This window comes from Simochromis diagramma, unplaced genomic scaffold (assembly GCF_900408965.1).
Source record: "Simochromis diagramma unplaced genomic scaffold, fSimDia1.1 OVJJ01000079.1, whole genome shotgun sequence".
NCBI classification, from domain to species: Eukaryota; Metazoa; Chordata; class Actinopteri; order Cichliformes; family Cichlidae; genus Simochromis; species Simochromis diagramma.
This window is the reverse complement of record NW_024387075.1, coordinates 5,123,591-5,147,453: the sequence shown is the minus strand read 5'-3', so window position 1 is coordinate 5,147,453 and position 23,863 is coordinate 5,123,591. Positions and strand designations below refer to the sequence as shown.

Here is a 23,863-nt window from a genome sequence, read left to right as displayed (position 1 = left end):
CACGAGCTGTCACACGCACAAAGGAGGTTTACAGTGAGTTTTGTTGAAATCTTTAACTTAAAAAGATTAAAGCAGTTTTATTACTGATTGCAATGTTTTGAAAAAGACATCATTCTGCTCTACTCTCTCATCTTCAACTTGAGTTTAACATACTCCAGTCTAAGGTCAGCTGATCAGTTGCTTGTGGTTGTTCCTAGAAGCAGACTAAAACACAGAGGAGACCAGGCCTTTGCGGTTACCTAAACTTTGAAACAGTCTGCCTTTTTACACTATTACCTCTGCACACTCAACATTTTTAAAACCCATCTGAAGGCACATCTTACTCCCTAGCTTATGATTGAGTTATTTTTGATTTTGTGTCTTATCTTATATATATATATATTAGTTTTCTTTTCTTTTTTTCTCAGTTTGTACAGCACTTTGGTCAACCTGTGTTGTTTTTAAATTTGCTAACTTGATTTCTGTCCTATTCGATTCTTTTGTAGACTATTCTAGTCTATTCTATAGACTTTTCTTCATTTTGCTCCTGTTTTTCCTTTTTTAAAATTTGTGCACCTAAACGCACCGCTGTGCGCGCTCCTGCGGGTTCTCTGCGCGTCCCAGTCATGTGACAACACCTCACCACGCCTGCGCAAAGAAATACAAGATGGCGGAGAGTGCGGAACTGAAGGTAAGGCGCAGCCTGAAATCATTATAAATTTACTCGGTTGCGAAGCGATCGATTGTTGGGTCACACAGTTCTTCAGGGGTTTAAGTCTCATGGGGCAGAGATCATGTCAGATTTTGTGTTTATTGGGCAAAAACTGCCGGAACTTTATTGAACCCGCGAGCGCCAAAGCTCGCACGAGCATGTTTATGTTGATATTGAGACGCGCTGGTTTGGCTGAACTGACCGTTTTCTTCGGCACACCAGATGCTGGCAGGGCGGTATTCACTTCACAACCAGTCTCTGCCTCCTCTTTAACCCCGAAAGAGACGGTTCTTCTCCTCGCGGCAGGGGCAGTTGTCTCCGTGCCGACGCTCGGCTCGTAAATTCGGAGAATATAATGTCGGTTTGCAGGCTTTGACGTGCCGACAGCCTCCAGACTGTCAGTGTGTGTGTGGACATGACAGCGGCTGCACGCCTGTTGGTTTACGTTAGAAATAAGTCTCCTCCGGATTAATGAGCACTTATTAATAATTAGAAACTGTCGTGCGTGGTGTCCGGGCAGAGGCCGAGTGTGGCCGCGGGCGGAGTAACACTATCCAGCCTGCTCAGTAATACCAGCGACTCCTCCGTACCTGTTGATACACGCACAATAAGACGCACCGCTTCGCCTAACGGTGCTCCGGCAGCTGGTTGCCCGTTATATCAGCACCAGGTGCGGCTTCCTCGCCAGGGCATCCGACGCGCACCTTATGCGCTGTATTGCCTTGGCAGCGTGGCAGAGCCCAGTTTGAACATATCTAACAGTTATTGATCAGAGTCTTGGGCTATTTTTAGATCCCTCCCCCCTCCGGTGTGTTTCCACTGCCTGTCCGGGATCTGTGGATCTATACATGCTCCTTTGTGCCAGCTGCTGCTCAGCTGCACTCACTGTAATGAACAGGTTTGTAGATACATCCTCTGCCTAATTGAAAACACACGTGTGGTCTTAATACAAAGCTTTGCAGTTCATATTTCAGATATGTATGAGCGTGTGTGTGCAGCTCTTTTTTGAGACACATGTTTTCTCCACATTTTTATTTTCTTAAGTGCTTGCAGTAGGGCAGCAGCTGCTGTTTATTTTCATTGTCATTTAATCAGCAAATAGTTTTCTAGATCTCCCAGTGGGAAAGAGTGCAAAAGCCTAATCTAAGAAATCACCTGCAAACAACTGTCTAAAACATAGAGACCCAGTCAGTGAACTGATGATCAGCTTTTTTCTTTAGATTTGCCTTTATGATTACCTGTCAGCCCACAAACATGGCTCTAGCCCTCCTTGTGGATTTTTTTGGATTGTACTTCAAATAAAATTTGAGCTCTAGCACGATGTGATGAGCGTGTTTAGCATCATGTTTGGAACGGGGTAACAGATTTGTGCAATGCTGCACCTGCTGATATGCACGAAAAGAATGGTGAGGATTTCTTGCATTGATCGCTGCTGACTGTTCAGTAATGATGAAATGCTGATGAAACTTCACACCGAGTATTTATAGATTTGCAGCATCATACAGGAGCCATAAAAGGTGCTGAGGAGGATCTGAGAAAGTGATTTATTGGTTACAGTTTCAGGTCTTTGAAAGTGTTAAACTTACAGTGGTCATGCACTTACGATTTCCCGTGGACAGTGTCAGATCAGTAACAACTCAGCTGATCTGTGGTATTCAGAAATTCAAATAAAATTGGAAACAAGTAAGGCAGTGAACTTGTTTTAAATGCTCGACCTGAGCTCAGTGTAACAGCCCAGTATGCTGTTACACTTGGTAAACCTAAAAAAAGGTGCACTTCACCTGTTAAACGAGTAGTTGCTTGCCAAACCTCCTGTGTGAAAGGAAGCGTTTGATCACTTTGAGGGGCTTTAATCGAGTCTTTCTTAGAACATGCCGAGGTAAGAGTGAGTCATTCTAGTGCAAATTTCAGAGTGCATTCCTTCCATTCCTGAAGCATTTTAGTCAAATGGCTCACGACCAAAGAGTTTTCCGAAAGATGCACCTTCTTGTTGAGCAGCGCAGATTCTGCAGTTTTGGAATTTGTTATTAATCCAAAGTATGTCCAAAAAATGAAAAACAATTTTAAAAAAAAAAGTGAAGCCCGGAGCGATTGTGGCTCAAGAGTTGGCAGTTCGTCTTGTAACCGGAAGGTTGCCGGTTCGAGCCCCGGCTCGGACAGTCTCGGTCGTTGTGTCCTTGGGCAAGACACTTCATCCGTTGCCTACTGGTGATGACCAGAGGGGCCGATGGTGCGATATGGCAGCCTCGCTTCTGTCAGTCTGCCCCAGGGCAGCTGTGGCTACAACTGTAGCTTGCCTCCACCAGTGTGTGAATGTGAGAGTGAATGAATAGTGGAATTGTAAAGCGCTTTGGGTGCCTAGAAAAGCGCTATATAAATGCAATCCATTATTATTATTCTTAATATCACATCTCAGACCTGTGGCAACTTTTTAACAGCTGCTTTAACGCTGTAAGATTTCAGCACCCATCAAAAATGAATGCAATTAGGCAGAAATTGGGCAAAGGGAAAACAAAAACAATAATAAAGCAGGCATCTCTGCTCCTGGAGCTCCCACACAGCTCTCTGCAGAGCGTGGGCATGCATCATAGACCTGTAATTGGCCAACAAAGCCCAGAGGAGGTGCAGGTTCAGCTCCTTTTCAGGAATTACAGTTTGCTGAAAGGTTACAGAGCCAAAATCATACCCTACCCCTGCCTTAAACAAGTGACATAGACACTGAAAAACACTTTATAAGACGGGTGTGAAAATAGAGTCAGCTCACAGTTGGGGATGATTCACAGTGCACCCATGATAATTTTAACACAGCTAAAAATAAAACCAAACTAATTTTATCTTTATTTATTTATTTGTTTATTTATTTTTCTGTTTAGGCCAAGCTGCAATTCAGATTTGATGACGTTTCAAATCTTTAATTGAAAAGTGGCAAAGCACAAAACGGCTGCTTTTCTAACAGACAGGCATCTATGTTTCATTTTCTGGATTTGAAGTTTTTTTTTTAATTAAGCTTATACGCTTTTCAGCACTTTAAGGCTTCACTTAAACTCATTTTTGCAGGATGATGTGCTGTGATTTGTTTTATGTTTCATTGAGTGATTTTTAGTGTTTATGTCAGAAAGTTCCAGTCGCTCACGGGGATGTGAGCAGATCAGATGAGCTCCAGGACATCATTTTAATTCCAGCAGCTCCTTCACACCTGAGATTTTCTTTTTAAGTGTTATTTTAACGAATGAGAGTCTCTTCTGTTCTTATACACCACGTTGTGGTTTTGTCACTTTGGGTGGCATCAGATAGCTGAGATGTTGTGCACTGGGTTGGCTGGTCCTACTTCTGAGCTTTTTGTGCAAGTGTGGAACTGTCACAGTGTGTGAAAGAAGCGAACGGCATTAATGAAAAGGAAAGCGTGTTAAAATCGGCGCTCTGGCAATCTTTAAGCACAGCTCTCTGCTGTACGAGACGTACCGCTGCAGCAAATGGTTTTCCATCATCGCAGTCGAGCAACAAATGTGAACTTTCTGATGTTTAAAATAAGAATCTGGTTGATAGCCAGTGCTCTAACAGTGTTTGTGAATATTTATTGTCTTTTATTTTTATGCCGGGGAGACAAATATTCATTATTAATGAATAACTGTCACAGTTTCTTTTAATGAGGACAAAATGAGCTGGTTCATAAAAGAAGGGAAATAATCAGATTCTTTTATGAGGGAACTTGAAAAAGAAAGTAATTGGCTTTTTTCCTGTGGAAAAAAAAATGACCAAAAAAAGAGATTAAAAGTTTTAAATTTATTTCCAAATGAGTCGTTGGTTATTTTTGCTCCTTAATGAGGTAGTGGATCGAGCTGTAACGGCAGCCACAGTTTGGACGTGTCTGCTGGATTGTTTTGAATGTCACCAAATAATGAGAAATATCTATTGCAGTGTTCCTAAATGTCAAGGTGACTTCTTCAGATGAAAACCCACTCTCCGATACAGTGTGCTGAAGAAATGCATTTGTTTTGGGTTGCTTTAAGAACCCCCCCCCCCCAGAACTGTCATTTCTAGTTCTGCTACACACCTGTGAGCCACAGTATTACAGCCAATCTACAGATGAAGTGCATGTTATAGTTATCATGCACATGCAGTGAACATCTTCGAGTGGACGTGTTGTGTATGGGAGAAATGGGCAGGTGCAAAGACCTGAGGGCCAGCTCGTTATTGCCGTGCGATTGTTTTGGACCCGAAAGGATCCGCAGCTGACGTCTGAGTGCCAGATATCACAGCCACCTTCAGAGGTCTTGTCCAAGCCTTGGCAAAAGACCAACAGCATTAGAGGTGGGACATGCTGTTCTGGCATGTCACTGTATATTGGTTTGCACTGCTGCGCGTTACCTTCAGGAGGCCTCAGGCTGTTTATTATCATACTTTGTGTGGCGAACTGCCGCACGAATCTGCAACGCATCCATCTCTCAGACGCAATCCACGATTGTGAAAGCCTCTGATGTTGTCAGACACCCCCCCCCCCCCCCCACCCCCCCCCCCCCCACACACACACACACACACACACAAAAAGGAAAAAAGAAACGTGTCCTGTTGCGTTGCATTTTGTTTCACAGGAGTCCCGATCCTCCTCGGCTTCTTTTAACTGTCTTCTCTCTTCTCAGGAGCTGCAGCAGCAGCAGCAGCAACCTGGCAATACAAATAACTGTCTGTGCGCTGGCGGCTTATAGGTGGAGACAGTCTATTTGTAGAGCCTGTGGCTAGGTTAATCCCTAATGATACAGGCACTCTTCTCTGCTCCCTTACATCCTTTCAGCACCTGCCTATTTCTCTCATTGTCACTGTCATTATCACTGCAGCTGATTTCCAGTTTAAAGAGGAGCAGACGTAAACGTGGAAGGGGCTAAGTGTGAGTGATGACTGCTCTCGCGTGTTCGGGTATTCGCAGTTGCGTTCTTACGCCAGAAAACTTTTTATAGCATCATCCCAGACGCAAAAATGTAAAAAAGAACAAAAGCTGTGATAGGTGAAGACGCACGACAGCTCAGAGCAGATGGCGTAAATCTCACAGTGTGAAACGTGCGCCAGATGTTGCACGTCTCATCTTTTACAGAGATGTCAGAGGTGCTTTGCAGTGAACCAGCAGGAACAGACGGCTGCAGAAGGACAATTATTTTATTTATTTATTTATTTTTTTGCTGCTTCTCTGAATTCGGTGAAGTTTAGGTGTTTTTACTCCCAGATAACAAGCGTACTTTGTCGTGAGGCGCGGACTGATCGTTCAGTCCAGTCAAACCTGCGTTTAAGCTCAATTATTGTCTGATATTTTGCCACCAATGAGAACACGCCGTCATGCGGTTATCGATTTTGTTTTTGTCCCCCGTTTTTTTTTCTTAATATTTTTTATTTTTTGTGCTGCTCTGCCGAGACTGAGCTTTTCATTACTCCTGTGGTGATCTGTTACATAGTCCTGTTGCCGTGGAAACATGTCACATTTGAGATGGACATGGGTAGGCAGCAGTTTGGAGCTCGATTGTGTGTTTCCAACTGGAAGAGAGACAGAGGCAGATATCGCTCTCTTTTTTTTAAATATCTTTGAGTATTAGAGATGTTTTGGTGTGAATCAAGAGGATGAATGAATTTTGTCTCCAGCTAGAATTTATTTGTTATCCCGCTGCAGGCTTTTTGGAGTCATGTGTGCTTTTTAGGCCCTCGCCTTGGAGTTAATAAATCTCTCCAGCCGCAGCTTTGTGCAACTTGTGCGCCGAGTTTGTTATACTGTCACTTTGCAATTTGTGATTCATAATTCACCCATGATTTGCTGCAGTGTGGCACAAGTTTTTAATTCATCTGTGCCAGCGCTCAACATGGCTAGAGGCATAATGTTTGAGATTTGTTCTTGGTCTAAGGACACTGTGACCTTAAAAAGAAGTTTTTTTGTTTAATTAATGCATGTTGTTTTTTTTGTTGTTGTTTTTTTTGGTTGTTTTGGGGCCTTTATTGCTGACATATTTCAGACATTCCAGATATTCAGAATTGATAACATTAATCTGTGGTGCCTTCCTATTAAATCCTTTCATTGCCAGAGGCGCATAACCTCCAGGCGGTAATAATTCTGGGTTTTTATAATATTCATCAGGGTTAGCTGTCATTCTCCCAATCAATCATGGGTCTTGGTGCAGTTTGTTAGGCTCCAACACAGATTACACAAACAGTTACTGAAAGAAAAAAAAACCTTCCTGAAAATTACTCCAAAGGCAACACATGGGAATTCATATTTGTAGTTGCTGTAAACGCACAATGTATGGGACTATATTTCGATCGGTGCTTAATTACACATGACATCATGGGTGAGCATGGCTAGATACTATTCTGCTCATGTGGCTCATGGCAGCATAACTAAAGAGTTGTTTAACGTTTTCTTTGCAATTGTATTTTGTCCATAATTGGCCAGATAATTAGGCTTTCATGCTATATACCTGTATGCACAGTTAAGTTTTAGAAAGAGAACATTTAATACAAATGTGTCATCAGCTAGAAAGAAATCCTGCACGTTTCCCTTCATGTATGTTTATGTTTATATAATGACACCTGTGTGATCACTGGGAGAATGAAACCCACTGCAGACGATGTCTCTGAGTCCTAAACAGTCGGTTGTAGCTCAAAGCGCTAAAGATTAATAATAGAAGTTAGTGCAGGGTTTAGCCTCTTGAGTGACCTTCAACCTGATTGACGGCAGCTTATGACACAGATTCACCAAATATTCCTTATGGTTCTTTAGACAGTAGCCTGCTGCGAGTGGGAAAAAATGCCCTTTTCCATTTTTTATTTATTTATTTATTTTTTTAATGAAAACACATCTGCATTCTTTGCTTGAAGGACTGAATCAGTGAACTTGCAGTGATGATCCAGTGGATCACCTCTTACCTCTAGAATGAGGGCTGGGATTTCTGGGTTGGGATTACAGTTATTGCCCATAAAGGAATAGATTTCTGCAAATTCTCACATGCGGCACAACGATTTAATGATTTGGCCCAGTGCAGAACAGCTGTCTAGAAGCTCTGCACTGGAAGGTAAACATACACCCAACCTGGATAGCACCTGGTGCACTCCCTCCCCCTCTCTCTACATGACTTCAGGCTCCCTGTGCTCAGAAACTCCCGCTAGAATACACAAACGGCCTCTAATGTTGAAGTGAAGTTGTAACTCTATATCAGCTGGTGTGATACGCTTACACTCTTCTTCTTCTTCTTTACTCTAACTCTGATGTTTAAAGCTAGAGACGGAGAGACGGATGCAGTTGTTGGTCGAGAAAAGCAGTTGGTACTTTGACGTTTTCCTTCGTTAGCATCTTTTCTAACTAGCTTCAGGGCAATGAGAGGATGCATGCTGAGTTGTGCATATACTAACATTTCTGTCTCTGCTTCTCACTTTTCCATCTCACCTGAGTTGCTCAGCTGTCATTTCTAACTGCCAGGCCTAGCTTAGCAGCTCACGGTGACGTCTTGGAATCGCCAACGCATTTGTGTGTCCACTAAAGACGGTGAGAACAAAATCATGGGAACGTACTGGACAAAAGATATGTTATTCTCTCGCACAGTTATTTTTAAAACGGCAAAGCGTGCACTTTATGCAAAATGGCCCGGGGGCAACAGAGAGGGATCTCACAGCTGACGAGTAGCTAGCTGAGAGTTTAACTCACGTCCATCGTGAAGGTGCAATGAACAGAGTGAAAGATGATTTTCTTTTTTCTAGGTGATGCACTTAGACTTAGAATAAACACCCCTTCTCTTCTGAAAGACTGAAAATGTGAGGATGTAGTGGCAGTTATTTGGTTGCCAAATGGTTATTTTGGAAAGTTCCACAAGGGAGTTCCACAGTACTTCATCATGCAGTCACCTAAAGATAGAAAAATGGCACATACTCACGGGCACTCAATGTCCGGTGCTCCTTCAGTTGTCTCGCGTCGCAGTCTTGTATCATGATGGTAAAAGTGTGGCTCAGTATTACCTCAGAGGCAAAGTATTTACAGAAATTGCTTTTACAGTTTTCAGTGAGGCTGGCGGGACTGTTGCGAGCTCTGCAGCGGCTTCATTTGTCAAACAGGTTGTTACTCATGACACCACAGCCGTAATTTCAAAAACATGTTACTTAGGAATTGGGCTTTTGGGACGCCCCGTACTATCAAGTGTGAATAAGCAAATTAAATTAGACGACAGGCTGGAACAATAGGAGCGCACGTGTAGGGATTAAAGCGAGCTCAGGTTTGATGTGCGTTGTCTTTCTCATTTTGAACTGACAGCTCGTTTAAAATCATCGGTGCGATGTATCTTTTGAGATGTAAGGCCGTGGAGAAATTGAATCGGGAGGCTTCATTCGGTGCAGACGTGGCCTTTGCACCCGTTAAAGCTGCTGGGTTTCTCTGAATGAATCTCGGGATTGGACTCCCAACACTGGAGAAGCCACCGTAATAAGAAAAAGACATCTGTGCTCTTTGCCAGCAACATGTTTTCTGCACAGCCTGCTGTCTCCTGCTACCGTTTCTACTATTCCCCTTCATCTCGATGCGCGCCGACTTCTGCCAACTCCACAGGATTAAAACGGTGAACTAGAGGGCCAGAGCAAACTCCTCGTAGCTCCGCTCTTCATTTTCTCACCAGAGCAACTCATCGGGACTCGGTGCTGTCGTTCTCAGCCTTACAGTGTTAGTTGCGTCCTTATTTCTTTAACACAGAAGTGAGGCCAGCAATAAAATCAACAGGCGTTTCCCTCCCGCTCAGCTGTTTGGATTGCTTTGCCGTCCCTCGTCTTTGTCAGTTTTTTCGTGCCAGCTGTCTGTGTCCACCTACAGCTACAGTTTAACTGTGTGCTTTGGTTGCTACCAGCACCATGTACCTGCAACGTTCTGGCAGCAGATCACAAACGGTCTCCCATTACAACTTGTGCCATTGAGCGTGGAAGGGGACTGGTATTTAGATCTGCTATCTGCCCATGGCATGCTGGGACTAGACCTCAGTAGCCTCAGGTATGGTGGCACAGCGTTTAATGCGCTAATGATTAGAAGAGAAGCATTACTGAAGTCGGTCCAGCTGGGCGGCTTCATCTGATCCTGCTACGGGGGTAAAGGAATAGCCTCATCCATATTTTTGACCCAAATACCATCTTTTGTTTGATCCATATAGCACACAGTGGTTTTGATACTACAGAGGCAGGAGGGAGAGAAAACAAAGGGCGGAGGTATTTCAGAGTTAAAGCCTGAGTCAGAGAAGCTGGAAGGCTAAGAGGTGGGGGGATGGGAGGACAAAGAGGCGTGGAGGATGGGGAGGGAGCTGGCACTCAGTATAGAGCCCTCATGCCGAGAGTGGGAGCTTTATATAATGGCCAGGTAGTGTGCAAGTTCTCCCCCCCCCAAAAAAAAAAAAATCCTTCGCTCCCCTCCCCACCCCACCACCACCACCAAATCCACCTACACAGCCTCCACACAACCACTCGCAAACACACACATCCTGCAGAAACCTTTGCAGAAACTGCTTGGCACAACATTATTAGCCTCACCATCTCCCAGTCTCCAGGGACTCCAAAGAACTGCATTACTGTTCACCTCCTCAAAACCAAGTATATTGCAGTGAATTTTTTAGCTCCGCCAGCAAACACAGAGCTCAAAGGGAAACAATTTTGGCTGCTCAAGGCTTCTAACACCGGTCTGGTGTCGTATAAAGGCTAGAGATGAAACGGCGTACAGTGATACACACGCTGAAATCATTCTTACCAAGATCTGAATGAGAAAAGCTTAAAGTGGTCAGTTTGATCATTAGCAGCTTCAGCTTAATCTGGTGGTGTCTTTTATTTTGAAAGCCACATATGAATGCAGTCTGTGTTGTGGGTGATTATATGCTGCGATAGTGAAGAAGAAGCATCTAGTTTTGGCTGCCTCCTTATTCACATGGGGCAACCACAGCAGGTCGACCCACATGTTTGATTTTTCTTTGTTCTTTTAACACCAGATGCCCTTCTTGAAGCAACCCTATAGAGATTTTTGCATCTCCTCCTGAGATCGAACCAGGGATCTTTCACTTGAGAGGCAAATGTACAAAGCACTGTACTGTAGACCTCATAAATCAGTGATTGATTGTCTGCATATTCTTTGTTTTTCTCGACATTTATCGAAATTACTTCACGCACTTTTTCATTGATAATTAAGATTTGGATGTAAAAACAAGGCATTGACCCAAACTTAATATCCTTAATAGCCACTGCCCAAAAAACCCAAGAAAAAAACCCAATGTGACCTAACTGGAAAGACAGAACAAAATGAGTCATCAATAAATAAATGACTCAGTTTGCTAACAGATCATGTAGATTTAGAGAAATTGACTTTTTTTAAGAAAAGAGAGAGTCAGTTCCTCTTATCATACCCAACATGCAATTAGAAAAAATCACATGCTAAGACTGCCGATCACGAGTGGTACATACAACCCACCTTATGCACTTTGCTGTTTCACTGTACTGTTTCTGTTTGTTTCTATGTTCAGTTTTCTTTAAATAAAAGCTGTTATCCCCAGTCAACCCTGCACGGAGAGGTTTAAGGCAGCATGAATGGGCCTGTGGCTGTCAGCTGACCTTTGGTCGTGACTCTGGGTTGAATTTTTGTCGGGCATCGCTCGTCTTCGGTGAACACAGCATCTTTGTTGGGGGATGGAAATTTCATTTGATCATATTGACATTTAAATGTTATTTAACCAAACGCACAGCAATGAGAGGGGAACAGAGAAAGAAGGGGACGTGTGGGCGTTACAGTTTATTCTTCTCAATGATTTTATTTGGTGCATTCATGGGGAACTCACCTGTGTGTAATGCAGAGTCTGAGGAAACCTATGAGTAGCGCTTGGGATTTTTGCTGCTTATCAAAATGTGCAAGCTTGCATCAAATGTGTCTGATTTGAATATTAATTTGGCAGATTTAAGATTTTTTTCTTGTACATCAGCTCGTCTTCAGTTGGGACGCAGTTTTTCCGTAAAACATTTAATCCGAAGCTTCAAAGTGTGAAGTGATTAATGCCAATGCTGCAGGCTTCAAGTTTAACTCAGTATCAAGGTGTGGTCTGGCGACTTGAGTCTCGGTGTCGTCATGCGGGAAGGAAAATATTTATGGTGTTCTGTGTCACCTCAGGCAATGGAAAAAAAGCGAGCCTAAATTTGTCCTCCTGTGCAGGCTAAATTTGTAGCAGGCTATTTCAATCTCGCACCCAATCTTTTCTTAAGCCCAAGTGGAGTTAATCAGCGGTATCACAAATCTCTGAGTCTTTGATCAGCTCCTGGGAAATGTTGGTTTTTGAGCCGGTTGTGGCTTTTCAGCTGCTGTGTAGGTTTGGTCTAGTACACATGAGCAAAGTGTCGGTGTGTGCATGTCATATGATGGTCATGCGGCTGAAGAGTGCATTTGAGGTTTGCATCAGCATGCTGTGCATAGCTCCTGATGTTGTGTGTGTGTGTGTGAGTGTGTGTTTGAGTTCCCATGCATTATTTCTCATCACAACACATGCTAACTCTTTGTGTGCCAGTTCTGCGGTGTGCTTTTCCCGTCTTTGTGGTTGCCCTTTGCGTGTGTGCTCAATTGAACTGAAGTACTTTGCATGACAATTGAAATGAGTGTGTGTGTGTTTGTTTTCTAATTTCCTGTTTGCACCTGTTCTTACTTTCTCTTTTAGCAATGTGTGATTAAAATTAAGATAAAAGCACGCTGAGAAAAAAAAAGACAATTACACGTAGACGTTTCACAGGAGGAAAACCACAGCTGCAGGTGAAAAGTTATGATGGCTGAATTACACTTTGTTCTGGTGTTGCATATGCGTGCTCATTGTTACACTGTCATGACACCTGGGACATCTGAATAGGATGAAAATGTGTAACTGTACATTTAAATGCTGAGCTTTACTGTGATGCAATTTATACCTAATGGCAGCCATAAATATGAGTGCTAAAAATGTGTGTAGCAGTGCCGAATGATTGAAGAATTTGGGGAAAAGTTGACTTCAGCTAGTCCCAAAGCTGGTTCTGTTTGGTTTAAATCCAAAAGAAGATTATTATAGTTCAAATAAAGGTGAAGAGGCATTAATGAGCTTTAGGCTTTTAAGTGCCAAAAAGATATTAACATTATTTAAAATCCCTCACAGAACAAATGTTACACACTGGTCGAGACAAGCCTCGATGATGTCAACGCTTCCAGTAAGAATGGCGCGTCTCCTCTTGCATAATCATATGGACACATTACATTGTGGATTTTTGTCATTGTGTTCTATACTTTAGTGGGCAATGGTGATTTTATTGTACTGTCCTGTAAAATAAACGTCTCCACTTTGAAATACAGCACTTCATTTAAAAAATTACTTTGATGCTTAGCTTGCATCCTTTTCAGGTCTAAATAATCCCAGATAGCTGGGCGAAATTAAAATTGCATCCTAGCTCAGGTCTCAGTAGGTGTACCTTGTTGTATAAAAGAAAACGGTGATTTTAATGAGTTTTGTGTTTTTATTCTGTTATTTCTTTGTTTTAGGGAAAGTCTGACAGCCCTGCTTGCCCACTTTTTAGCAGTCTGAAGTAAGAGCGAATCTAGAAACAGTTGAATATACTACTTCTTTAAAAATCTTATTTATTGATTGCCAGCACTCTACTTCACCATCATGCTTCCTTCAATCTGTAGTTTTTGAGTAATCATTCTGACTCAGAACCTCTGCTTTGCTCTCACCTTGGGTAGAAAAATAAAAGCGCAGACGACAGAGCAAGACAAAAGGCAAGCGAGCTTTTATCAAGATGATGTGAAAACGCAGTTGACGTCAGTACTATCACCAAAATAGCAAATTCAAACATACGTGGAGCTGATAACTAGTACCGATTAGGAGTTTCTCAGTAACCAGAACTCACTGCCTGTCAAAGTCGGCAGTTTTCGAAGCCGGTGGCTCTCCTGATAGAACAGCCTATTTAGGGCAGCTCAGGCACTGACCACTTTCCAACACCTCATCAGACAGACCCCCGTGCTGCCTGTTTCCTTTCATAATAGCTCCGCTGCATTTACTGCAGCTCAGCAGCACCAACAGGTGTGTGAGCAAAGCGTGTACCATGTATGCTGCATGCAGGCATTAGAATATGCTATTTTCAGTTTAGAGCTGTGTTTTTAAACTGATGCTGCAGTGGAGTTAAAAAGCAGGAGGTGTTATTTCAGGTGTCCTGGATGTTAAAGTCCTGGTGGTTTTAAGTGTAAGATGACTGGCATTTGGATCTATTTCAAGGCTTGAAAGGCATGACATTTTCATAGTTGAATCATCACTTCATAATTTGAGTAACCTTGAGTATATCTGTGGGGAGTGCTGTGTGCACATAAAGCTTGAGGGATGGTAACTACAACCTCCCAGGTGCATATTAGTGAAAAAAATGACTAAACTACTCCAAAACTGCAACAGTTAACAATGGTTACATGAAATGATTGAATAGTGCAAAGAGAAAAATCTTTTTTCAGTGTGAGTATTTGAACAAATTATTTCATGATCATTGTAAAACCATTAACTCATTTTTCTCATGTCTGCAAGATTTCAACAAATACTTTTGGAAGTCGTGAATCCAGTTGGTCGTTTTTGTGAAGTGTGTTCTGGAGGCCATGTAGAGCAACTTTGTGTGGAGGAAATTTCTTTCCTGTGAAAAGGTTTTAAAATAACCTAATATGGCAGGAAGTTGCATGATGAGGCGCTTTGAAATTGGCTTAATTCGATAAATTACTTGCTTTAAAAAATTAGGCGTATGGTTTAGAGATGGCACGATACCACTTTTTTATATCCGATACCGATTCCGATATCATAAATTTGGATATCTGCCGATACCGATATGAATCCGATATAGTGTTTTTTAATCAACAAAACTGTTTTTTTTAAATATCTTGCTGCTTTTGTATAAGTTCATACTCAAGTTTAAAACAACAACTACACTAAAGCTATTCTGTTATACCTGTATGCAAAAAAAAAAAATTTCATAGTTCAGCAATACTGATCAATCTAATAAACTTAAACCTACACCATCCTCCCTATTCTGGTATTTTAAAGAGTACTTAGCATAAATATTAAGCAACCTAACTAATAGGGTTCCAACTCTCAGCAACAACAAAAATAAATAAATAAAAAATAGGGAACCACGCTCCACCTCATGATGCTTAATCGACGTAATCAACCTTAATTTGATGCAGTGTGGAAAAAAAATGCACAGAAATCAATTATTTTTCAAGAAATATTAAATAGATTCAACATCTTTCTTCAACAAAATTGCAGACTGCACAGATGGTACCTTCCCAAAGGAAAAAGTACTATAGCTTACTAGGATATATATATATTAGACTTAATAGTCACTATATACAGTAATGGACTTCTATTCATTTTACATCAAATTAAAACTTTGGGTGTAAGATTCGGATAATTATTTATTAAAAGCTCGACATTTTAAATGAGAATAAGAAAGAAAAGTATGTCTTTGTGCCCCCTTTTCCCTGTTAATGCCCTATCGGCCCCCCTGGCTAAACTTTGCTAGATCCGCCCCTGCACAGTTACCAGCCGTCAGCTACGTAGAAAAAGATCCTCGAGTAGAAAGTAATATTAAATAAATTCTAACAACAGCTTATCAAGCTTAAACGTGCTGCTGTTGTTCAGCCGCTGGTTTCCTCTTTCTGGTGCAAAGTGAGCCAAAAACAAACCAGAGAGACGGACTCCCGACAGAAAAGCCGATCAGCTGATCGTTAAGCAGTTTCATGATTGAAGTAGCAGCCGGAGAGCGAGAGGCAGTCGCTTGTTAAGCTTAACGCAGGAATGCTTTACAAACATTCAGAGATGGACTTACACACTTGCTTTACTTCTCTCGGAATAACTTTGTCGGAGATGAAATGCCGGGTTGCTAGCGAAGCTCCAAATGCTATCCAGACCACCACAGGTCCCGCATGCCACAGCCGCTCTATCACGTGATGCATACTGCTCCGACTGCTAACATTCTGAGGTGAGTTACGGCGTGTTGCAAGGTGTGCATGACCACACCTCCAACCTTGATCACCTAGAGTTCTTGAGGGACAGGCATGATGAAAAGAATCAGGAGGCAGTCTCCAGTCAGGGGCTCAATTTTAACATTTTTCACCGTAGAGGTTTAGGTGGATCGGCTCCAAAGGCAGAAGAAGATGATGATTAATTAGAAGAAATAAAATGAGTTTTATTTTACTTATTGCACCCAAAGAATGTTACTATCCATACCAAAAGGGAGAAGCTGCATCCTGAAATCTGTTACAAATATTGCAAAATAAACCCATATTCTAAAAATCACAAAAGAACAACAACATTTGAACATGTTTCCATGCCCCCAACAAAAGAGCTTAGCTGGGGTTTCAGCAGTGCAATATCAGCGTGGTGACCAGTAAATGTGAATCTGTTCAGCTAATGCATCCATGTACCTCCAGCATTGCCACCCTCCTCCCTCCCGCCCCTCCCCGCTGTGTTTTTACTGGAGCTGTGGAGAATTTCATTCGGTTTGGAGGCTCAGCTGCTTTCTCTTCCCCATCCCCCATTATCCCTCTATCCATCATTCTCCACAGCTCTGGACACAGCAAATTATTACCCCCGCACAAACCGCTTTCCAGTCTGACAGGAATCTGCTGGGTGTCTGCAGGTATGAAAAGTCTAAAAAAGCTTTGAACGCAGTGTCCTCAGAAAGGCCTCTGATGGTATAAAAAAGTCTGCAATTAAATTAGCAAAAGTCGTGAGTATTTTCTCTCACAGGCATTGGCAGTAACGTTATTTGTAAAGTGTTTTTGTATGTGATTGCTGGCTGTCAGGAGACATTAGATAAATTAAATGTGGGACTGTGCTGCAGGAGGCGGTTAAATCCTTTTTGCAGAGTATTAGTCTGCGCATTAGATCTTTTAGAAGTGTTGCTACTAAATCAAATAAGTTCATTGGCTCATAATAGACCAGTTTTATCAAAATGAAACGAAGCATTTTTAATTTGTAAGAACATCCATTTCATGTCGCTTTAATTAAATAACGCAGAATTTGGGACTGCAGAATGATAGAAAAATACTTAAATATGATATAATGATAAATAATTGTTACATCGCAGCTAAGAAAGCAATACAGGAATTAAATTTCATTGTGTGTAAACCCTGAAAAGGTCATGGAGTTCTGGTTCCCCCAACCCTGAAGACCTATTGGGAGAGATGATGTCAGTGCGTTCTCTTTTTTATGTTTTAAGTCAAGCTCCGAGTGAACACTAAAGAGGTGTCCGCAAAAACAAATCCTTTTAAAAGCCATTTATCGGTGCCCAATTTGCACAGCTCATCATCCACACTGAAATGATGAAACAGTGGGATATGGCTGAATGCCATCTTGCTCCCCTTTGGTCAACAAAAACAAAACTGTACATCACAGGGAACATCAGCTCAGTTATTCTGCTGAGTCTCAGCTCATTAAACCTCCCTCCTATTCTCTGTGATCACTGGTACTGTCTCCAAAAACACAGAGACTCTCAATTTATTCTTATCTCTTTTTTTGTTGTTTTTTCTGGTTGTTAGGTTATGCGTTATATATTTTTTTTTATATTTAATGCGGGAAGCCTGGCTAGTCTGATGATTGGCATTTGATTTAACTATTCATCAGGATCCTGTCAGCCTTTTGCAATACTGGCCTCCATCTTTCAGGGCTCTCTGTATAGCCAGTGGATATCCTGGACAAACCTTACCGTGCTTTGCTTGTCATTGGTTATGATTGTGGAAATCTAAGAAAAAAACAAAGCAACAACAAAAAAACCTTGATTGATTGGCCAAGAGCAGTCAGATTGGAAGCAGACCACTGACAGAAAAGTCTACTTAAAATTTTGTCCTTGATTTGGCCTCGAATCCGCATGTTTATATACGTAGTTTATAGAGATTAGTTGGTCATTGGTGAGTCGGAAAGTATGCCTTCATCTGTGTGTTCTGTGATAAAAGAGGTTGAAAGGAGGTGTAGATCTAATTGAACTCTTTGTCCAGTTGTTTTCTCAAGTCCTGGGAACAGATCTCACACTGGTCTGTGAGACCTGTTGCTCAGCACGCCTCTGTTCTGCACCTGAAAAATAAATCTGCGAGCTGAAACTTGATGTTTCAGTGTTTGTTCTCTGCCAGTGGAGTTAAACAGGCAGATTAATTTTCGCGTGGTTCCATCTGTTCTTAAAATTCGTGGAATCTTCGACCGTGTTGACTTTTGGTGGAAAAGCAACATTTTTGAGGCTCCTTTGCTGACTGTGACGTTGTTTCTTCTGTAGGTAAAACAATAGATAGACAGCTCTAATGAAGGCAAAGAAGTGTGTGGAGACCAAGCAGTGAGGATCATGTTCACAATGTTTTCACTGGCAGAACCTCTTAACCTTTGGAGCTGCAGACTTTGAATTTAAGTAAGGGACTCTATGGCACTGAGGTCAGGATTCTAAGACTTTAATCATAACAGATACTGGTGGCTGTACCTTAGGAGGTAGAGCGGGTCATCTACTTATCAGAAAGTTGGAGGTTCGGCAGTGTGCATGGCTAAGTCTTCTTGGGCAACATACTAAACCCCAAGTTGGTCTCCAGTGCCTTTATCAGAGTATGAACGTGTGAATGTTGGATGGCACTCAGCTGTAGAAAGAAGTGCTTGTATGAACAGGGTGAATGAAGTGAGTGCTTTGATTGGTCAAGTAGAAAACCACTATGTAAGAACCAGTTGATTTACCATTTATGCTTTGGATCATTGTCCATATAAAAGCTGCTCCATTATCTCTTGATAATAGCTCGTTTAGAAACTGCTGTAATCATACTAACTTAGAAATTCATTCTGTACATTTAAAGGTTTATAGTACTCGTGCACAATTGTAAGAAAAAGAGCCTGACTTTGTTTTCCTACCGTCATGCTTCACTTTGCATCAGTCCAGTTTGGTTTGATTTTTGCACATGAACCGACAGATCCAGGGAGGCTCAAGTCAGATGTATCCAAAAATAACGCTTATCCAAAAGCTGCAAATTTAATCTTAGCTGCCTTCTGTGGGTTCTTCAGTGGTTTGCACCATGTCTCTATTGATTCTCTTTGAAAGATTAAGAGTTGAATTGTACGAGTGATGGTCAGTGTAGGGCTGTGCGATATGACTAAAATCTCATATCCCGATATAAGACCTCTATCGTCCCGATAACGATATAAATCACCAAAATGTTAGATTTTCTGTAAATTCTGTGAATCTCGTGCAGCTCAACTTGCGCGAAGTGTTTCCAGCTGGGCGTCGTGTACCTGGAGTCGAGTGTTTTAACCGACGCATGAAACGATACATTTTTAGACATAAGTTGTAACGGACGCCGTTTTCTTTGTGAGTATTTATTACACAGCGTGCTGCGGGGAAAAGCCTGTTCTAACGTTTGAGTCTAAGGTTTATTTTTTAGCACCTGACGGCTCTTTTTTTTTTTGCTTCTGATCCGTAAATACGCTGCATACTCTTTCACTTTTTCACAGTTTATTTTGAAAAGTCTCAACAGGATCTTGAGCTTTATTGTGAAAGGTTTATGTGGAACATAAACAAGCGGGTGCACTACCCTTCAGCCAGTATTTGCATTCACGTTGGTGTCTTCCGTGCAAACTACAGGCAACTCTGCCAGTCTGCTTGTGACCTGAGCAATCTCACAAAGGTTTTCAGTGCACCACCAACGCGGCCAATTTCCCCCACTAACTCACAGCTGGTTGCTAAATGGTTGAGGAAAACTGGACTTGTGTTGCTGGAGCCTTAGACGAGAAGCAGCAGACCATTTATGACTACACGGCATGGTTTACATTTAAAGGACCCCGATCAGGATCCAGTTCGAGCTCTGCAGGTAAAAAGATCATCTACATAGGTAAAATCTGGTTTTCCAAATTTAATAACTTAAGTATACACATCTTACAGCTCCCACTGGATGCTGCATGTTGTTCAGTGCAAAGTGGAAACATGAGTTCACAGAGGACCCGGGGAGTCTGATTATGTAACCAATTATGAACGAGCTCAAGATTAGCAAATTTAATAAAACAATCAAAATCTTATTTCTTTACTTCAGTTCAAAACTGTGCACTTCAATTCCAGCATGCTTTGCTGAAAATGCCACAGACTGGTAAATGAAACGTCTCTGCTCTGGTCACCAGTGTGTGTGTGTGTGTGTGTGTGTGTGTGTGTGTGTGTGTTTTTGTGTGTGTAAGAACTCCCCTGTCACCACTAGCTACTCTCTTTGTGTTGTATCCTCTCTCCGTCTTTTGCTCTCCTTTCTTTGTTGCAGCTTCCTTTCGCACCTACATGTCAAGTTGTTTCACCGAAATAAGACAATGGAGCACATTCTCCCACAAACGAGCTTTGTTTAACTGGCGGCTTTTCGCCGCAGCCGAAGCAGCGACGACGCACGGCTGAACGCCGCGTTTCAGACTTATTCTGACTAATAAAGTGAGAATGTTTTTCTGCTTTCATGTCGTCAGGAGAGCAGCAAGCAACATATGTCACACTGGTTGTTAATGTTGTGACACTAAATGTCAAAATACCTCTTTGATATCACTTTAAAGCAGTACATTGTTTTTCTGAGGCTTTGATCTGGGTCATGAATAAAGCAGGCACAGGTTAGCTGTTTCATCAGGCCACTGCTTCTCTGTGAAGTGTGTGTGTGTGTGTGTGTGTGTGTGTGTGTGTGTGTGTGTGTGTGTGTGTGTGTGTGTGTGCATTAGAGTTTTTCACAAATTAACAGGCAAATAATGCTTTGTTTATAGCTGTCTGTAATATCCTAACAGGGTAGTCCTCGAAGGATTAATCTATTTTCATCCATCAGCTGTCGAATACAAACCTTATCTTCAACTATTTAAAGGCATTTTTCCAGCAAAAGCACCCAACATTCAACGATTCCACCCTTTGAAATATTTTAAAAGTCCAGTTCAGCACTATGAACCTATTCTAGGTTCCAGATACATCACATTTAAACAACAGAAGTTGACCCAAACTTCTTTAGAGCAGCAGTCCCCAACCTTTTTTGCACCACAGACTGGTTTAACCAATATTTTCACAGACCGGCCGTCAAGGTGTCGTGGATAAATACAACAAAATAAAGTGATACGACCAAGACAAAAACTGTGGTATTTTGTAATTATATTAATAAACGCAAATTCACTGTGTAACTGCGTATCTCTATTAGCAGCGTCCTCCTGAAATGCACCAACAATGCTGAGAGTAACATCCTCCTCTCTGCCCTTTTATGCTCTCTGGTCGCTATGGTAACGCGTAAATATTTCTTTCAAAATAAGACACACAACTGCAACACGGGAAAAGACCCAGGAAAACCGAGTTAACGATAAAGACCCTGAAAACCATGAATTTCACACCGGAACCTCAACTGCGGCCCAGTACCAAACGACTCATGGACCGGTACCGGGCCATAGCTCAGGGGTTTGGGACCGCTGCTTTAGAGACAGGCGCGTTTATATTCAACGTCTCCCAAAAAAAAAAGAAAATGTTTTAAAATACACGAAAAGCTGAACGGTGTGTTTTATCGTATTAACGAATTATTGTTGAAAATCTGAGTGATTTAGTGCTCATTAAATGTTAAAAGTATTGGTATCGGCAGTACTGGCCCTGTATTTATTGGTATCAATTCAGCACCAAATTTTGCAGTATTGTACGGCACTATCTGTAAGAGTCACAAAATTAGAGTTTCACCTGAAGAAAAAACACACAGATTTTTTTGATGTTACTCTTTGAGCTGTTCTCCTTCTGCTTGAAACTCCGCTTGGTTTAGCTTTGCTTGTGTGAGAAGAACACAAGGCTCCTTCAGGTTAGAGCCATAAGCTGATGCAGTAGATTTAGTTTTTTTTTTTTTTATTTAGTAGATTTGCAGGTAAAAAAGAAAAAAAACTGTCTTATAAATCACTCGCAAATGCCGATCATCTGTTGTTGACCCAAAGAGATGGAGCCCGATGGAGGCCACCTGTCCTGGAAGAAGAGTGATTGACAGAGGGAAGAGAGTGAGGGCTGTGATCTGTTCATCTGTCGCTCCTCCAACACCTCCACAGCCAGTGTTTTCTCTCCTCTGTTTGTTCTCTTTCTCTCTGTCTCTCTCTCTCTTTCCCTCTCACTCTCTTTTGGGAGCTAGAGGAATGCTACACATCCGCAGTGTGTTGGAAGTTTGTGTGTGTGTGTGAGTTTATGTTAGGTGATGTTTGTTCTTGTCCGTATTTGCCTGTCTTTTGTGTGTGTTTGCGTTGAAGTGAGAGAGGGTGGAGGCGGGGCTTAGTGGCGGTAGGGGGCTTAGCATGTGGGTATGAAATAGTGGGCGGCCGGTGTCCTTTTTTTCCCACCCCCCTCCCCCCACTTGTCGTGCACATGCATATTTCATTGAAGTGGTCGTTTGTGTCGCCAGCAGGAGAGCCGCTGGATCGAACCAATAAACTGTGGGTCTCCCGATATCTGTCTGTCTCAGGATACTGAAAGAAATGATACTGGATTCAAATCCAAATTGTTGTTCTGGGATTTTTTTTGTGTGGTTTTTTTTAGTTTTTTTTTAAAGACATCTAGATTTTGAAAAATCCATCAAGAGACAGCTGCTGGCTGTGTGCTGCACCTGTGATTGAGCTTTCTGCTGTAGTAGCCGTCTGTCTTTGACTGATGTGTTTTTATAACTGCAGTGCACTTCAGACCAGAGGCATCAGAATTACATTCACATATGGTCGTCTGCCTTCTGTTTTCTGCCTTGACTCTGTGCAGCAACAAAGGACAGATCTATATTCTGACTGGTAAAATTTGTTTGCACGCCTAATTTACACGGTGGGGACTCACCTTTTATTTTGGGGAACAAAAAGAAAGTCCCCGTAACGTAAATCATCCGATTTAGGGTGCAGACCTGCTGTGTGGTTAGCGTTAGGCAAGCAGTGGTTAGAGTTAAGGGAAGAAAGAAACAAATGTAAATCAGTGCTCGCGAAACACAAATGAACGCGGATGTGCATGGTTATGCATATGTGGCAGCTGTACACAAGATGCAGTGTTTGGTCTGTAAACAGCAGCCTGTGCTCTGTCACTTTGGAGCCCAGGTTGTGTAAAATGGTTTCCTTTTCCTGCAGGCACTAAACAACCCCCATAAACTGGGTCATCGCAAAACACTAACTTTTAAGAACCTTGTGACAGTCAACTTCTAGAAAATTCACTTGTAACAAAATTGATAATCAGGTTGTTGTTTCAGTAAATTCCTAATCAGGATTGGCTCAAAGTTCTAATTCAGTAGTTTTAAATCTAAATATTTGGCAACTTCTGGCACTACGTGAAATGCACTAACCAACCACTTCATTAAGTACACCTTCCTTGTACCAGAATCAACAAGGTGCTGGAAACAGAGATTTGGCTGCATATTGAGATGACAGCATCACACAGTTGCTGCAGATTTGCCAGCTTCCAAACGCTTCCATGTGACTCGCTGATTAGACATTGAGATTAAAGAGCAGTTGAGCAGGTATACCTAATAAAGTGGCTGGATATGTGTTTGTTTAAATTACAAACAACATTAAAAGACATACTGGTGCATTTTTTTTTAATATACTAACTGACATATTACAGGCCAAATACATTATCGAGTAGTATAAATATTGATGTAGTTGTTCATAGATATACGGCATAGTGCTTATTCAAAAAGTTCTGCACACCTGAAGGGGGGAAAAAAGGCAAACCATATCCGATTTGTCATTAGTCTCTGCTCCACTTCTAGTTCTTTTGCTATTTTTAGATTTTTAGCTTCCTGGAAGTGCTGCTGCCCAGTTTCGTGGAAATCAAGTTCAATTTTTACTTTCGGAAAGAGGACAAAAGCAAAAAGCAAATCTGGCGAGCAGGGCAGATGGTGAGCAGAGATTGCATTGTTTTGGGCAACAAAACTGTGCCACCACTGAGATCATTTGCAGCAGATTCAATTCACTTTTATTCATATAGTGCCAGATGACAACAGCAGTCACCTCAAGTAGATGCTGTCCCTCAGACATCTATGGACGTTACAGTAGAACTGCAGCATTGAATTCCTGACACTGAGGGACAAATTAACAAAGGACCTGAACAGGTGTCTACCTTGAGGGCTTGGAGTTAGTGGGTCATAGGTTGAAGTCCAGCTCCCTTTAGCTGCTGCTGCTTTTATACTAGAAA

At 41.9% G+C, this 23,863-nt stretch overlaps 1 protein-coding gene across 4 annotated transcripts in view; it reads left to right on the top strand.

Moving 5' to 3' along the window:
* Nucleotides 1-563: 563 nt before the first annotated feature.
* LOC120742356 (E3 SUMO-protein ligase PIAS1-like) overlaps nt 564-23,863 on the top strand; it is a 52,114-nt gene continuing 28,814 nt past the window's right edge. For 2 of the 4 annotated variants that reach the window (XM_040045643.1, XM_040045642.1), the window contains exon 1: nt 19,179-19,550. In XM_040045643.1, coding sequence (XP_039901577.1) covers nt 19,488-19,550 — 63 coding nt within the window. In that variant the 5' untranslated portion in view covers nt 19,179-19,487. Of the gene's footprint in view, nt 1,590-19,178; nt 19,551-23,863 lie in introns of those variants that run through there. The other 2 variants (XM_040045644.1, XM_040045645.1) reach the window with 2 other exon arrangements.